Here is an 18323-nt window from a genome sequence, read left to right as displayed (position 1 = left end):
ATAATAAAATACATTTTAAAAAATCATACTAGAAATATATATATATATATATATATATATATATATATATATATACACATCTTGATTGGATTATCCAGAGAATAGTGCTCGATACCGTGGTAGAGCGCAATATGTAGGTGTGGGAAAAATCACAAGACTACTTCATCTCTACAGAACTGTTTCATGAGGGGTTTCCTCAATCATCAGGAGATTGATGATTGAGGTATATATATATATATATATATATATATATATGAGTTTTATTCAACTTGGGACTTCCTGCAGGCCGGATTTTTGATGCTGGCGTGCAGTATCTGGACTGCGGGCAGTAGTTTGGGGACCCCTGGACTAGTCGATAGAAGAATGCTATTTAAATCTAATCTATTAGTATTATTAACCTAAAAACACAGAATTTCGTTTAATACCACACAGACTTAAAAGTAGACACTAGGTGGCAGTACAATCACCTGCTCAGTACTCAGTCAAATTACTGTACTATTAGATTAATTATAACTAATAGTAATAATTATAATTACAGAAAGAAACACCACGAAAGCCTTCTTTACTGTTCCCTGTCTGTTGTGTCATCTACAAGTTGCACATTGTAAGTGTATTTTGGTGTTTGTCCATCTTAAACATTCACTTATGTTCCAACACATTCCTCCCTGCACGTTATGAGCATTTGTGAACTGTTATGAGCGATCTATGGCAATGATTTTTGTTGGTAAATAAGAGGCAGGCCATCTCGCGGGTCCCTTCCTGGCAACCGACCCGCAGGCTCTGAAATAAAGCAACTCTGCACATTTCAGAGTGGCCTTTTTTTTTTTATTGTAGCCAGCCTAAGGCACACCTATGCAATAATCATGCTGTTTAATCAGGGGATGGATTATCTTGGCAACAAAGAAATGCTCATTAACACAGATTTGTAAACAATATTTGAGAGGCTTATGTCTTTTATAGTAACATTTTTACATCTTTGAGTTCAACTTATGAAAAATGGGAGCAAAAACAAGTGTTGGGTTTATATTTGTGTTCAGTACATAGTTACATGTTTTTTCTGCTTGGTATACAAAGAAATAAGCATGAGTTTTGATTAAACAGTTGACTTGTGTGTTTGAGACCACACATAATTCATGAGGTTTGGTCGAAAAACTGTGAATTGGCACAATCGTGAGAATCATCGCAAATTCCTGAAGGGACTGATTATTAGTGGATTTTAGTGTAGACCAGAGGTGTGCACACTTTTTCTGCAGGTGAGCTACTTTTCAATTGACCAAGTGGAGAGGATCTACCTTATTCATATATATATAATTTACATTTATTTATTTATGAAAGAGACAATTTTGTTAACAAGTTAAAGGTGTTTAACAATAATACAAGCATGTTTAACACATATCCTTTCTTTCATGAAGATAAGAATAGAAGTTGGTGTATTACCTGATTCTGATGACTTGCATGGATTGGAACCAGACAGTAGTGCTGATAACATCCGCATTTTTGAATGGAGGAGAAAATAAGTCCTCCTTTCTGTAAGTGGTTGGTTTTTGGCATCTTATTTGTCCAGCTTCCATACTCCTTTTCACACTTTACAAGAAATACATTGGCGGCAAACTCCGTAGCTTGCTAGCTTGTGCACGCCAGCTTTCTGGGACTCTTGTTAGCACAGGAAGGATGAAGCAGCGCTTTTATTGCCAAGACAGGAACTGTGCAGTCGGTTTTTAGTTTCGACGGCAGGTACGGTGTGAGAGTCTGTTGAAATAAGAAGTGTTTCTCGCCTTCCTGTCGGTCATTTTTTCTCAATACTGAGCTTGCGGATGCCAGCGTCATCTCAGAAGACCCTCGGGTGCCGTGAATGTCAATAAAGTGACGTCTTGGTGAAGATTGATGATCGCTAAATTTTAGGTCTATTTTTTTTTTATGCCTGGCTGGCGATAGACTGACACACCCTCCTCCATCATCCGGTAGCACGCGATCGACGTAATGGGCACCCCTGTTGTCGACTGTACAATATGTGATGATATTTTTTCCATTTTGCCCTTTTTAGATATTACACTGAGCTGCCAGCCTTTGCTCCAAAGTTGAAAGAGTCTTGTATAGACTTATACAGTAAAGCTGTAAACATCTGCTTCAGGTATTTGCTTTGGACTTGGATATTCATTCCACACACACTTCTTTTCCACATGTAACATTGTGAATAAACTGTCCTTTGTCAGGTATCGCTTGTGTCAATATGCAGAATTTTGCCACACCTAGTGTGTGCGTGACAATCATTGGTATTTTAACTTTAACTACACAATTATGCTTGCGCCACTGACCTACTTTTCCAAAAGTGCATATAAAGCTAATTTCACACTGTATAATGCATGTAACTCCTTCATTCCAACAATAGTGACGCATCGATTGCTATAACTATCACTAGTATGGACGTCTTTGTGATAGCCGCAGTAAACAAACACAGCATGACCTAAGGACAGAATTTTTTTTCCGACTAAAACGCGCAAAAATGTGAGAATTAACTCGCCGAAGCTTCAGTGCAGATAAAAAAAAAAGACAATAAAATAATCTTCCTTTAACTAAAAGCATGGCTGAAATGTCCCCCCCAGCTCTTCCAAGCAAGCACATCGGTCAAGCGAAATGGCCTGCGGCCTTCAGCTCGTCGTTTTCCGTCCTGTGGTCCAGTTGGTTCTGCAGCCGGATCACCTGCTCCAGTTCTCGGATTTGCCGGTCCGTTTTGTGACTGACGAGCGTGCGGTAAAAGTGAACGGCGAAGACGATAAACACCAATCCGAAAGGGACCATGATGCAAGTGGACGCGATGGCTGCGGCTTCGCCGGAACTAATGGTGCCGTTGTTCTCCGTGTTGCTCTTAAGGGGCAAGAACTTGACCCAGCAGAGCAGCATCACCTCGGTGAGGAACAGGAGGGTGCCGATGACGGTGGAAAAGGCCCAGGCCAGCTCAATGTGGCGATGCATGCGCTCGTGTGGCGACTCGTTCACCGAGTTGAGGTTGTGAACGTTGCTGACGGCCTCGAGATTAGGGAGGATGCAGGTGCTGACCATGAGCGCAAACAGGTGCACTGCCACTAGCACCGTGGTGCAGGCACTGAATGCTATCAGCAGCCCTGGGGGGTAAGTATAATCCCTTTCCAGCTGTACCTCTACCATGGCAACCTGGGGGGGGAGAGATGCACCACATGAGACAAATTCAATCACAGCGTAGTCTCCAATCATTTGTGTCTTCAGTAAGTGAAAAGTGTGCTCTATTGGAAGGAGGAGACTGACATCAACATCAAAAATATTACATTTATTAGCCTTAAAGGCCTACTGAAATGAGATTTTGTTATTTAAACGGGGATAGCAGGTCCATTCTATGTGTCATACTTGATCATTTTGCGATATTGCCATATTTTTGCTGAAAGGATTTAGTAGAGAACATAACCTCCACGATAAAGTTCTCAATTTTCGGTCCTAAGAGAAAAGCCCTGCCTCTACCGGAAGTCGTAGACGATGACGTCACCCGTGTGATGGATCCTAACATATTCACATTGTTTTTAATGGGAGCCTCCAACAAAAAGTGCTATTCAGACCGAGAAAACGACAATTCGTCCATTAATTTGAGCGAGGATGAAAGATTTGTGTTTGAGGATATTGATAACGCGGGACTAGAAAAAAAAAAAAACGCGATTGCATTGGGACGGATTCCGATGTTTTTAGAAACATTTACTCGGTTAATTCTGGGAAATCCCTTATCTTTCTATTGTGTTGCTAGCTTTTAAGTGAGTTAAATAGTACCTGATAGTCGGAGAGTGTCTCCACGGGTGTCTTGACACGTAGTGTCTCAGGGGAGTCGACGGCAGCTATGGACGGCACAAGCTCAGTTTTTCTCCGGTAAGAACTGACTTTTTAACCACAATTTTCTCACCGAAACCTGCCGGTTGACATTTGGTAGGGATCCATGTTGGCTTGACCACGTTCTGATCCATAGGAAAGTTTCACCTCCAGGAATTTTAAACAAGGAATCACCCTGTGTTTGTGTGGCTAAAGGCTAAAGCTTCCAAACTCCATCTTTCTACTGTGACTTCTCCAATATTAATTGAACAAATTGCAAAAGATTCAGCAACACAGATGTCCAAAATTCTGTATAAATATGCCGTTAAAGCAGACAACTTTTAGCTGTGTGTGTGTGCAGCGCTCATACTTCCTAAAAACCTGTGACGTCTTGCGTACACGTCATCATTACACGACGTTTCGAAAATGAAACTCCCGGGAAATTTAAAATTGTAATTTAGTAAACTAAAAAGGCCGTATTGGCATGTGTTGCAATGTTAATATTTCATCATTGATATATGTACTATCAGACTGTGTGGTGGGTAGTAGTGGGTTTCAGTAGGCCTTTAAAATCCTCGCTTTCTCTGCACAGAAAACTATTAATGTGGAAAATGGCAGAATATTTTTACTTGATGGAGAAAAAAATGTCAGTAAGAGCGCAACATTGTCACAAACTACAATCGAGAATAGACACCTTTATTTTTTTTAGAGCGGTCACAACTAAGGATGTTCCGATCAGGGTTTTAAGCTGCCGATTCTGATACTGATCATCCATGAGTGAGATCGGCCGATTCAGATACTGATACAATCACATGTATTAAATGTCAAATGTTTCTATTTATTTATGCTATTGACAGTGTAGCAATAGCAACACAATGTTTAAACTACTTCATTAATTTATTTTATTACAAACAATTAGTGTTGTCCCGATACCAGTATTTTGGTACCGGTACGGGTGCCCAAATTATTTTGATACTTTTCCGTACTTTTCTAAATAAAGGGGACCACAAAAAATTGCGTTATTGTCTTTGTTTTAACAAAAAAATCTTACGGTTGTCATGCCTGTTAAGCTAAGTTTATGTTTTGTCATGTTTTGTTTTGTTTTTGGACTCTTGCTTCACGTTTTGCATTTCCAGGTTTTGTTTGTTTCCATGCCAACCCATTGAGTTTTACCTTGCCATCCCAGTCACGCCCCGTCCCTCAGCTCTCACACCTGTTTCTCATTACCACTGCTACTACTTAAGTCGTTTGCTTTCTGTTCATCGTTCTAGGAACTTTGCTTGCCTGCTTGCCTTCATGCACACACACTACCCTTGCTGCACCTCTTTCATGCCCTCGTCCATAGTTCCATGTCATGTAAGTTGTTGTATATAGTCATAGTTAAATGCTTTTGTGCTAAGTCCTTTTGTTTATGTCCATAGTTCATTCATGCCATTGCGCAAGTGTTTTTGTTTTCCTGTTTGTATTTTGTAGCCAAGTTCTGTACCTCCTTGTGAGCGCCCTTAGTTTGTTTATTTTTTATTATAGTGTTTAAATAAACAAATATGTACCTGAATTCTCTTCTGGCTCGTGCCAATCATCCTTTGTGTGGAAGAAGCAAAACAAATCCAAGTCCATGTGTGACAACGGTACATTTGGGTTGTACGGTATACCGGTATTAGTATAGTACCGCGATACTAATGAATCATATTTGGTACTATACCGCCTTTGAAAAGTACCAGTCCAGGTTCCCGACCCCTGTTCTAGATCAGAAATCACTTCAAATTCTCTACTGCTCGCAAGTGTTACCATATCCGAGTTATTGTGTAGAAATATGATATGAAATATGAAACCACTCAGCCTTCCCGGTAAGGTCTATTCAGGTGTACTGGAGAGGAGGCTACGCCGGATAGTCGAACCTCGGATTCAGGAAGAACAGTGTGATTTTCGTCCTAGTCGTGGAACTGTGGACCAGCTCTATATTTTCGGCAGGGTCCTTGAGGGTCCATGGAAGTTTGCCCAACCAGTCTACATGTGCTTTGTGGACTTGGAGAAGGCATTTGACCATGTCCCTCGGGAAGTCCTGTGGGGAGTGCTCAGAGAGTATGGGGTGAAGGACTGTCTGATTCTGCCGGTCCGCTCCCTGTACGATCAGTGCCAGAGCTTGGTCCGCATTGCCGACAATAAGTTGGACACGTTTCCAGTGAGGGTTGGACTCCACCAAGGCTGCCCTCTGTCACCGATTCTGTTCATAACTATTATGGACAGAATTTCTAGGCGTTGAGGGGATCCGGTTTTGTGGCTGCAGGATTAGGTCTCTGCTATTTGCAGAAAATGTGGTCCTGATGGCTTCATCTGGCCAGGATCTTCAGCTCTCACTGGATCGCAGCGGAGTGTGAAGCGACTAGGATGAGAATCAGCACCTCCAAGTCCGAGTCCATGGTTCTCGCCCAGAAAAGGGTGGAGTGCCGTCTCCGGTTTGGGGAGGAGACCCTTCCCCAAGGGGAGGAGTTAAAGTACCTCGGAGTCTTGTTCACGAGTGAGGGAGGAGCGGATCGTGAGATTGACAGGCGGATCGGTACAGCGTCTTCAATAATGCGGACGCTGTATCGATCCGTTGCAGTGAAGGAGCTGAGCCGGAGGGCAAAGCTCTCAATTTACCGGTCGATCTACGTTCCCATCCTCACCTATGATCATGGGCTTTGGGTTATGACCGAAAGGACAAGATAACGGGTACAAGCGGCCGAAATGAGTTTCCTCCGCCGGGTGGCGGGCTTTGCCCTAGAGATAGAGTGAGAAGCACAGTCTTTCGGGAGGAGTTCAAAGTAAAACCACTGCTTCTCCCCATCGAGAGGAGCCAGATGAGGTGGTTTTGGGCATTAACTAATTAATGGTGAATATATCCCCCATACTAAAGTGTTACCATGTTTATTTACTGGTGCACAAAATGAACCGTGCATGAACATCACCTTGTTCAGAGAACAAAACCGACACTAAACTCACACTAGACTACATAAACTCACAACAAATTACACACCTGCAAATCAGTGTGACTTCCGCTGTTGCCGTATCCGTAGTACGCCGATAGGGAGAAGTTTTTATAGAGACGATGAGTCGGGTGTGTTTTGACCTCTGCCGAACCCCTGAAGCCGACTCACCGAACCGCTTGGGTTCGATCGAACCCAGGTTAAGAACCACTGCTCTAACCCTAACCTTAACAAAATAACTCCAAATTAAGTCTTTGTTACTTAGAATATGTTCTCCATACTAAAGTGTTACCAAAAACACATAACTTTGTCTTGAAATAAAAAAAAAAAAAACATTTTATTTTTCACTAAGAAGGGTTCAGTGAATGTGCAAATAAAACTAACAGGGTTCGGTACCTCCAACAAGGTTAAGAACCACTGAATTAAAAGGTTAAGGTTATAATAAGGCCATGCCGAATAAGGCATTAATAATTACTTAATGACTAATTAACAGCCAATATGTTCCGCCCGATTGTAACTGAGATAGGCGCCAGTGCCCCCCGCGACCCCGAAAGGGAATAAGCGGTAGAAAATGGATGGATGGATGTTACTAATTTGCATGTTAATAAGCAACTCAATGGTGAATATATCCCCCGTACTAAAGTGTTACCAGGTTTTTTTACTGGTGCACAAAATGAACCGTGAATGAACATCACCTTGTTCAAAGAACAAAACCGACACTAAACTCACACTAGACTACATAAACTCACAACAAATTACACACCTGCAAATCAGTGTGACTTCCGCTGTTGCCGTATCCGTAGTACGCCGATAGGGAGAAGTTTTTATTGAGACGATGAGTCGGGTGTGTTTTGACCTCTGCCGAACCCCTGAAGCCGACTCACCGAACCCCTATAGTTCGATCGAACCCAGGTTAAGAACCACTGCTTTAACCTTAACCTTAACCAAATAACTCTAAATTAAGTCTTTGTTACTTAGAATATGTTCTCCACACTAAAGTGTTACCAAAAACATACAACTTTGTCTTGAATTTAAAAAAAAAAAAACATTTTATTTTTCACTAAGAAGGGTTCAGTGAATGTGCAAATAAAACTAACAGGGTTCGGTACCTCCAACAAGGTTAAAAACCACTGAATTAAAAGGTTAAGGTTATAATGAGGCCATGCCGAATAAGGCATTAATAAGTACTTAATGACTAATTAACAGCCAATATGTTACTAATTTGCATGTTAATAAGCAACTAATTAATGGTGAATATATCCCCCATACTAAAGTGTTACCATGTTTTTTTACTGGTGCACAAAAGGAACCGTGCATGAACATCACCTTGTTCAAAGAACAAAACAGACACTAAACTCACACTAGACTGCATAAACTCACAACAAATTACACACCTGCAAATCAGTGTGACTTCTGCTGTTGCCGTATCCGTAATACGCCGATAGGGAGAAGTTTTTATTTACACGATGAGTCAGGTGTGTTTTGACCTCTGCCGAACCTCTGAAGCCGACTCACCGAACCCCTAGGGTTCGATCGAACCCAGGTTAAGAACCACTGCTCTAACCTTAACCTTAACCAAATAACTCCAAATTAAGTCTTTGTTACTTAGAATATGTTCCCCAAGTGTCCAAAAACCTCTAAATTAAGTCTTTGTTACTTAAAACATGTTCTCCATACTAAAGTGTTACCAAAAACACATAACTTTGTCTTGAATTTAAAAAAACAAAAACATTTTATTTTTCACTAAGAAGGGTTCAGTGAATGTGTATATGAAACTAACAGGGTTCGGTACCTCCAACAAGATTAAGAACCACTGGGTTAGAAGGTTAGGGTTATACAGTTGTGATCAAAATTATTCAACCCCCACACAATTTTGGTGTTTTAGCAAGTTGGACATTTATTCCGTATTTTGTTTATAGTCATATCAAATAAAGATGTGTCAAATAGACAAATGCAACTTAAATTGTAACACTGTATTTTACAATAAAAAAAAAAAGAGGACATTTTTCTTAGTATCTCATTGACATAATGATTCAACCCCCTAGTTACATGCATCTTTAGTACTTAGTAGAACACCTTTTGGCAGTAATTACATCCTTCAAACGTGATACATAAACGGACACAAGCTTCTTGCAACGATCTACAGGTATTTTAGCCCATTCCTCTTGGGCAAAGGCCTCCGGTTCATTCATATTCTTGGGCTTGCGTGCTGCAACTGCCTTCTTCAAGTCCCACCACAGGTTTTCTATAGGATTTAGGTCTGGCGACTGTGAAGACCACTCCAGTCTTCCAGTCCTTCTTCTGCAACCACTCTGATGTTGATTTGGAGGTATGCTTGGGATCGTTGTCCTGTTGGAAGGTCCAACATCTCCCAAGCGTCAGCTTCGTCACTGACTTCATGACATTTGCAGCTAATATATCCTGCTAGGAAATAGAATTCATAATGCCTTGAACGCGCTGAAGATTCCCGGTACCTAAGGCAGAGAAACAGCCCCAGATCATGATTGACCCCCCACCATGTTTAACAGTAGGCGAGGTGTTCTTCTCTTTGTAAGCTTCATTTTTTTCTCCTCCAGACATAACGTTGATTCATAGGCCCAAAGAGTTCCACTTTTGTCTCATCACTCCATAGAACAGTTCCCCAAAACCTTTGGGGTTTGTCCAGATGATTTTTGGCATACTGGAGTCCATTTTTTTTCTTGTGCCTGGTAGTCAGAAGTGGGGTGCGCCTGGGAGTTCTGGCCTGGAGGCCTTCATCTCGTAGTGCGCGCCTTATTGTCTGGGACGAAACCTGCGTTCCCCCCTCTGCAATGTCCTGTTGTAGTTCCTCAGCTGTTACCTGGGGGGTTTTCACCACTGTCCGCTTCAAATACCGGACAGCAGTTGCACACAGCATCCTCTTTCTACCTCGCCCAGGTAGTGTTTCCACTGTGCCTTTAGCTTTAAACTTGCGAATTATGCTCCCAACTGTGTCTCTTGGAATGTGTAATGTCTTTGCTATTTTCTTATATCCATATCCTTTCTTATGAAGAGAAATTACCTCCTCTCTTGACTTCTTGGACCACTCCCTGGACTTCGCCATGTTGCAAATACACCATTGACCATCTACAACAGGGGTAGGGAACCTATGGCTCTAGAGCCTGATGTGGCTCTTTTGATGACTGCATCCGGCTGTCAGATAAATCTTAGCTGACATTGCTTAACACGATAAGCAATGAATAATTCCGCTGGTAATCAGTTTTAAAAATAATGTTCAAATTATGAACTATTCTCATGCATTTTAATCCAACCTTCCGTTTTCTATCGCACCTGTCCAAGATGTCGCATTAATGGTAAGAAGTATTGTATTTATTATTGGTTAACTTTAGAATAACAATGTTATTAAAAAGAATAAGAGACCTATTATACTCTAAAAATGTTGGTCTTACTTAAAAATGCACGCATTTAGTTGTATTCAGTGTTAAAAATATATGGCTCTCACAGAAATACATTTTGCAATTTTTTTGGCTTTCATGGCTCTCTCAGCCAAAAAGGTTCCCGACCCCTGATCTACAAGAAGCTGAGCGTCACAGTCTTTTTCAATCAGTTGAATTGTTGCTTGTTATGGTTCTAATCACATCTACAGGTGTTTTCGACACCTGATTGAAAAGACCTTATTCAAATTCTGTTCTTAAGAGTTAGGATTTTCAAGAGGTTGAATGATTTTGGCAAGATGGCTTCATCTTGCCGGGATCTTCAGCTCTCAGTGGATCGGTTCGCAGCCGAGTGTGAAGCGACCGGAATGAGAATCAGTACCTCCAAGTCCGAGTCCATGGTTCTCGCCCGGAAAAGGGTGGAGTGTCATCTCCGGGTTGGGGAGGAGACCCTGCCCCAAGTGGAGGAGTTCAAGTACCTAGGAGTCTTGTTCACGAGTGGGGGAAGAGTGGATCGTGAGATCGACAGGCGGATCGGTGCGGCGTCTTCAGTAATGCGAACGTTGTATTGATCCGTTGTGGTGAAGAAGGAGCTGAGCCGGAAGGCAAAGCTCTCAATTTACCGGTCGATCTACGTTCCCATCCTCACCTATGGTCATGAGGTTTGGGTCATGACCGAAAGGATAAGATCACGGGTACAAGCGGCCGAAATTAGTTTCCTCCGCCGGGTGGCGGGGCTCTCCCTTAGAGATAGGGTGAGAAGCTCTGCCATCCGGGAGGAACTCAACGTAAAGCCGCTGCTCCTCCACATCGAGAGGAGCCAGATGAGGTGGTTCGGGCATCTGGTCAGGATGCCACCCAAACGCCTGCCTAGGGAGGTGTTTAGGGCACATCCAGCTGGTAGGAGTCCACCGGGAAGACCCAGGACACGTTGGGAAGACTATGTCTCCCGGCTGGCCTGGGAACGCCTCGGGATCTCCTGGGAAGAGCTAGACGAAGTGGCTGGAGAGAGGGAAGTCTGGGCTTCCCTGCTTAGGCTGCTGCCCCCGCGACCCGACCTCGGATAAGCGGAAGATGATGGATGGATGGATGGATGAATAATTTTGTCAATGAGATATTAAGAGAAATGACACTGTTTGGTATGTTACAAAATATAATGTTGTAATTCAAGTTGCATTTGTCTATTTGACACATCTTTATTTTGTAATGACTATAAACAAAATACGAAATAAATGTCCCACTTGCTAAAACATCAAATTTGTGTGGGGGTTGAATAATTTTGATCACAACTGTATATGAAACTAACGGGGTTCGGTACCTCCAACAAGGTTAAGAACCACTGGGTTAGAGAGAACAAGGAAATTGTATAACATTGCAATGGTATGAAAAGGGGTAGGTTTAAATAAGCTCTGCTTCTTCCTACTCCTTTTCGGGCGTGCTGTAATGAAACAACTGGATATATGTGCGGCATTACATTGTATTGTATGAAGGTTCCAAATGAACTGAACTGAACTTCCATGCCAATAATCACACTTCCTTGTTTACTCGCTTATCCTCTTACGAGTATGACAACATATTGTTATGTTCACGCATAGTTCTGTTTTCGAGTGTTACTTGTCAAAGCGAGGTGACTAATCCGTCGTCTTACACTTAGACAATGTGTTCAATATTCCAGTGAAGTTATTATAATCGCCAGGATCTTCAGGTGAAGGGAAAACACGTGGAAGAGATATTCAGGCCTTCTCGAAAGGCAAGACCTTGAAATGAGTTATTATTGTTACGTGCGTCACGGGTCCACTTTTAAAAAGTCGTGCGCCTAGCAAATAAATCGACTTACCATGGCGAAGCCTGACAAAAGGGCTGAAGTGCGGCTGGTGGCTTTGAGTTTGGCTCGACTTAAGTACAACTTCCTCCATGACAGCGCCTGCAGCGAGTGCTCGTTCAAACTCATGCCGATAGTTGCGGAAGTTTGGGTGCCGGAAGACTTTTCTCCTTTTCTTTTGTGTCGATAGAAGAGATTAAGGACTGAAAGAGAGCGCTGAAGGGGGGGGAAAAAAAAGAAGACCGATCAAACTTTCCTGCAACAGCTGACTGTCAGAAACATGAGATACCCTGGGAGGGCGAAGCCATACACTTGTCGACTGCGGTGATACCACAGGTGGCATCCGTATCAGTGACGTGCTAGTAGGGCAGTGCCTCGCCTTGCCACCAGGTGGCTTAACTATAAGATGTTCAAAAACGAAGTCATAAAATAAGGTTAAATGTTTATTTTTTTGGTCCATGCTTTCTATGTGATTTTGGTGTGGTTCCTGTATATTTTGATAATCATTATAATGGCATACTTGCCAACCTTGAGACCTCCGATATTGGGGGGCGGGGTTGGGCGAGGGGCGTGGTTGGGGGCGTGGTTAAGAGTGGAGGAGTATATTTACAGCTATCCATTCATCCATTTCCTACCGCTTATTCCCTTCTTCCCCCCTACAAAAACCTCCCCTCCCCCCATTTAGTGAAGTGAATTATATTTATATAGCGCTTTTCTCTAGTGACTCAAAGCGCTTTACATAGTGAAACCCAATATCTAAGTTACATTTAAACCAGTGTGGGTGGCACTGGGAGCAGGTGGATAAAGGTTCTTGCCCAAGGACACAACTACAGTGACTAGGATGGCAGAAGCGGGAATTGAACCTGCAACCCTCAAGTTGCTGACACGGCCGCTCTACCAACCGAGCTATGCCTTCCGGGGTCATGATTAATACAGACGTTTTGTTAACGCTATATTATAAAAATATAACGCTATATTATAAAAATACAGACATCTTGTTAACGCTACATTATAAAAAATTTTTTAAAAACAATTTACAAACACAAGCTATGGGATGAAACATTTACTTCCGGGGTCACGTTTCCTCTTATGTCATCCCATAGCTTGTGTTTGTAAATTGTTTTTAAAAAAAATGTATCATATAGCGTTAACAAAACGTCTGTATTTTTATAATATAGCGTTATTTTTTTATGGTATAGCGTTAACAAAACATCTGTATTAATCATGACCCCCGGAAGAAAAAAATTTGGCGTGACAGTGCCTATCTCAGCTACAATCGGGCGGAAGGCGGAGCACACCCTGGACAAGTCGCCACCCCATCGCAGTATGTGTAGAAAACTTTCTTTATAATTGAATCACTTGTTTATTTTTCAACACATTTTTAGTTATTTTTATATCTTTTTTTCCAAATAGTTCAAGAAAGACCACTACAAATGAGCAATATTTTGCACTGTTATACAATTTAATAAATCGGAAACTGATGACATAGTGCTATATTTTACTTCTTTATCCTTTTTTTTTCAACCAGAAATGCTTTGCTCTGATTAGGGGGTACTTGAATTAAAAAAATGTTCACAAGGGGTACATCTCTGAAAAAAGGTTGAAAACCACTGCTCTAAAAGCCTTAGATTTTATTGTCACATATGCATGCTCAGTAGATGGCAGTATTGTCCTGTTTAAGTGTCACAGCATTGCTGTTTACGGCAGACAAACTATTTTACGGTAGATGAAAACGTGACTGCTGTTCTTATGTGTTGTTGCCGCGCTGGGAGGACGTTAATGAAACTGCCTAACAATAAACCCACATAAGAAACCAAGAACTCGCCCTCGATCATTCTACAGTAATAGCGTCATTGGGAAGGCAGTTTGTTTATATTGTGGGAAAGCGGATGTGAAAACAGGCTGTCTACACGTCACTCGGTCTGCCTGAATTCCGGGAGATTTTCGAGATTAAATTTGTCCCAGGAGGTTTTCGGGAGAGGCGCTGAATTTCGTGAGTCTCCTGGAAAATCCGGGAGAGTTGGCAAGTATGTTTCATGGTCAAAAACCGCACCTCTGCCTCACAGTAGGGGGCCATTTATTGTCAACTTGCAGTTCAATGCCACTGCAGTACTCTGATTCGTCTGTCAAGCTCACAGACACATGTCCCTCCAGCGGAAGCCAGTCTTTTTTTTATTATTATTATTATTTTTAAATGTATTTATAACAAACATGGTATTTTTTAAGCCAGCGTTTTGTGGGTGTTTTTTCGCCCGGATGCAAAAATATTGTTTTATTGCTTGGAATTAAATAAATGTGTCTGCCAATATGGAGGATTGTACACTGCAGTGTTTTTCAAACTTTTTTGAGCAGAGGCACATTTTTTGCGTTGAAAAAATCCGAAGGCACACCACCAGCAGAAATCATTAAAAAACAAAACTCAGTTGACAATAAAAAGTCGTTGTCACAATTGTTGGATTTGACTTTAAACCAGGCTTGGGCAATTATCTTGACTCGGGGGGCAAATTTAAAGAAAAAAATGTGTCTGGGGGCCCGTATATCTATTTTTAGGAAAACTAATACAAAACCTCTCAATAAAGTCTGATTGAATGCTAAAAATGTTATGACAGACCGCCTTAAAAATGGAATGGAATTTTATTTTTTCTATGAACAATAAAACTCTGAATATTGAGGACATATGAATGTCACAACCTCTCTCAATCGACATATTTTACAATCAAGCCAAATTCAACAAAAATGGAACAAACACAGCGAAATATGAACGTTAAGGGTAAAAAAACAAAAAAAATCTACAATCTGATATATCTGGTATATCACTAATCTTTAGAACTTTCTTGTAAAAAAATCTCCTTCCACGTCTGTCCCTGACACCCACATTTCAGGCTGGCCGCTCTGGAAACAGTCTGTGGAAACGCTCCCCACCCACACTGCTTGGTGCCTCGTCTGACCTGCTGTGATGTAGATTACCATAGTAACTAGTAGGGTTGTACGGTATACAGATATTTGTATAGTACCGCAATACTAATGAATCATATTCGGTACCATACCGCCTCTAAAAAGTACCGGTCTGCCAGAACCTAAGATATTTTGTTAAAATAAAGCCAATAATGCATTTTTTTCAGGTCCCTTTTATTTAGAAAAGTATCGAAAAGTAGCAAAATAATATTTGTATCAGGACAACACTAGTCACTAAAATATGCAAAAGTGCAGAATCCAACCATTGACTTGTGGTCATTTAAAAAAAACATCATTGCACATCATAATGGCAGCTACACTTTCCATCTTAAAGATCGAAAAAAAATATTTGGGAATGTCTGGCGGGCCAGATTAAAAATCTAAACGGGCTTAATTTGTCCAGGTATGCTTTAAACCATAACCAAGCATGCATCAATATAGCTCTTGTCTCAAAGTAGGTGTACTGTCACCAACTGTCACATCAGGCTTTGACTTATTTTGAGTTTTTTTGCTGTTTTCCTGTGTGTAGTGTTTTCGTTCTTGTCTTGCGCTCCTATTTTGGTGGCTTTTTCTTTTTGGGGGGTATTTTCCTGTAGCGGTTTCATGTCTTCCTTTGAGTGATATTTCCCGCATCTACTTTGTTTAACGGATCAAAAATATTTCAGTTGTTTTTATCCTTCTTTGTGGGGACACAGTAAGTCTTTGCTGTCGTCCAGCATTCTGTTTTTCTTTACTTTGTAGCCAGTTCAGTTTTAATTTCGTTCTGCATAGCCTTCCCCAAGCTTCAATGCCTTTTCTTAGGAGCACTCGCCTTTTGTTTATTTTTGGTTTAAGCATCAGACACCTTTTTACCTGCACGCTGCCTACCGCTGTTTCCGACATCTACAAAGCAATTAGCTACCGGCTGCCACCTACTGATATGGAAGAGTATTACACGGTTACTCTGCTGAGCTCTAGACAGCACCGACACTCAACAACAACACATCATTTGCAGACTATAAATACTCGTTTGCAAAAAATATTTTTAACATAAATATGTGAAATTACATAATCTCCCACGGCACACTGCATCTCTGTATCTCACGAAAAATAAATCAAATACAGTACATTATACTGTATCCAAGATTAAATACTTCTCTAAACTGGACTTTAAGACAAAATTAAAGTACGTTTACATGGAGGATAGCTATTGATACTTCAGATACAAATACAGAAAGGTAAGATACATTCACAATTTTTGATTTATTTTGTTGAAAGCAAATGGGACCAAAAAGTTTTTAATAACAACTTTATCAAATCATTTTTGGACCCATTTATCATATCATAATATCATTGTGATAACGTTTTTATGAAAACGAATAACTCCCCTTTTTTTTCCTGTTGTTATAATGTGCAACCTAAATCAACAATGATTATAGCTGCACATATGAATTTAAGTATAAAAAAAAGAAGAAAAAAAAAAACTACAAAAGTATCTATGCCTTACTTGGTGTTTAGTTCACTGATGCCATTGATCCGTATCAATATTTTTCAGTTCAATTTGTTTTTTTATGTCGGACACAACAAACCGAAAACACTCTTCATCTACACCAGGGGTGTCAAACGTACGGCCCGCGAACAGGTTTTATCCAGCCCGCGGGATGAGTTTGCAAAGTATACAAATTAACCTAAAATTTTTGAATGAAAGAAACAGTTCTTCGACATGTGTCTACTGGATGTTGCAATAGCAATTCTTTGTATCTCTGGATGATGATAATATATGTACAAAATAAACCACATGATATTAGTACATCAATCGAAGAAAATGATCAAACTACATACATGGCATACTGTAATTTGATTTTGATATTTTTTTATCTCGATAGATTGGAAATAACCACCATTGAGTTGACTGATGAACATTATCACATTATTCATTCAGAAAATATAAATAATGACAAATAAAGATGGAATACTATTAACCGCGACATGTAAGTGTAAAAAAACAACAAAATTATGATTTGTACATTTTCAGAATGTGCTTTTTCTATTTTTAAACACAGAAAACAATCTGAAGGTGTCTTTATTATTAAGTTATCGTGCAGGGATTTTACCAGTCCGGCCCACTTGGGAGTAGATTTTTCTCCATGTGGCCCCCGATCTAAAATGAGTTTGACACCCCTAATCTACACGATTCAAATAAGAAAACATATCAAAATTCAAAAACCCGATGACAATGCAAAGTTGTATTTTTGGAGATCTGCATCAATTTAATGACGTGTAATCAAAGGATTACAATGATTGTTTTGTTAATGTTGTAACGATCTGCTGGTGTTGATGTTGGTTTCCAAATTCCCACTGTTGTGAACGTACCACGCCTGTAAGGTGATTGACGAAGAGGGAAGAAGTGTTTGTTGTTGCGGAATATCGGAACGAGTATAGACGTGCGTGTGGAAGGAATGAGATAAGTTGAGCTGTGTCAGCAATCGAAGTTTAAAAAGAGCGACATACTTTGTGTGCACTTCTTATGGACGCTACAGTATGCATCATAACAAAAATGATATGTAAACAATGCATAGACGTTGATATTCCAAATGATATTGACAGGTGTGCACAAACTATGGAGATGACGTCAGAATAAAACACTGCATATAGATTAGATAATAATTAGTCTTATCTTGGATTATGGGATCCGTTACATTTCTTTGTTTTGAATAATCAAGTACATTTTATTGATATAGGGGTACAATTTATTTATATAGCACTTTTTACAGGGAGAACTCATAAAGTGCTTCACATGTTCAAAACACAAATAGTACAAAACCAGCATCGTGCAACGACAGAAACATTGAAAAATAAAAAAAAATGGATATGATGGTAAAAATCCATCCATCCATCCATTTTCTACCGCTTGTCCATGGGTACAAGGGTACACCCTGGACAAGTGGCCACATCATTGGAGGGCCAACACAGATAGACAGACAACATTCACACTCACATTCACACACTAGGGCAATTTTAGTGTTCCATCCATCCATCCATCCATCTTCTTCCGCTTATCCAAAGTCGGGTCGCGGCGGCAGCAGCCTAAGCAGGGAAGCCCAGACTTCCCTCTCCCCAGTTATTTTGTCCAGCTCCTTCTGGGGGATCTCGAGTCGTTCCTAGGCCAGCCGGGAGACATAGTCTTCCCAACGTGTCCTGGGTCTTCCCTGTGGCCTCCTGCCGGTTGGACGTGCCCTGAACCCCTCCCTAGGAAGGCGTTCGGGTGGCATCCTGAGCCGATGCCCGAACTACCTCATCTGGCTCCTCTTGATGTGGAGAAGCAGCGGCTTTACTTTGAGCTCCTCCCGGATGGCAGAT

At 40.9% G+C, this 18323-nt stretch overlaps 1 protein-coding gene across 2 annotated transcripts in view; it reads right to left on the bottom strand.

Moving 5' to 3' along the window:
* Positions 1 to 224: 224 nt before the first annotated feature.
* The window catches only part of LOC133556674 (calcium release-activated calcium channel protein 1-like), a 65935-nt gene continuing 47836 nt past the window's right edge, over positions 225 to 18323 (bottom strand). Inside the window, exons 1-2 of one of the 2 annotated variants that reach the window (XM_061906825.1) lie at positions 12045 to 12361; positions 225 to 3171 (exon numbers count right to left, since the gene is read on the bottom strand). In XM_061906825.1, coding sequence (XP_061762809.1) covers positions 2626 to 3171; positions 12045 to 12158 — 660 coding nt within the window. In that variant the 5' untranslated portion in view covers positions 12159 to 12361 and the 3' untranslated portion in view covers positions 225 to 2625. Of the gene's footprint in view, positions 3172 to 12044; positions 12362 to 18323 lie in introns of those variants that run through there. The other variant, XM_061906826.1, reaches the window with a different exon arrangement.

This window comes from Nerophis ophidion, linkage group LG07 (assembly GCF_033978795.1).
Source record: "Nerophis ophidion isolate RoL-2023_Sa linkage group LG07, RoL_Noph_v1.0, whole genome shotgun sequence".
Lineage (NCBI taxonomy): Eukaryota > Metazoa > Chordata > Actinopteri > Syngnathiformes > Syngnathidae > Nerophis > Nerophis ophidion.
Note: the sequence above shows the minus strand (reverse complement) of the source record. Positions and strands in the feature narration are given on the sequence as shown.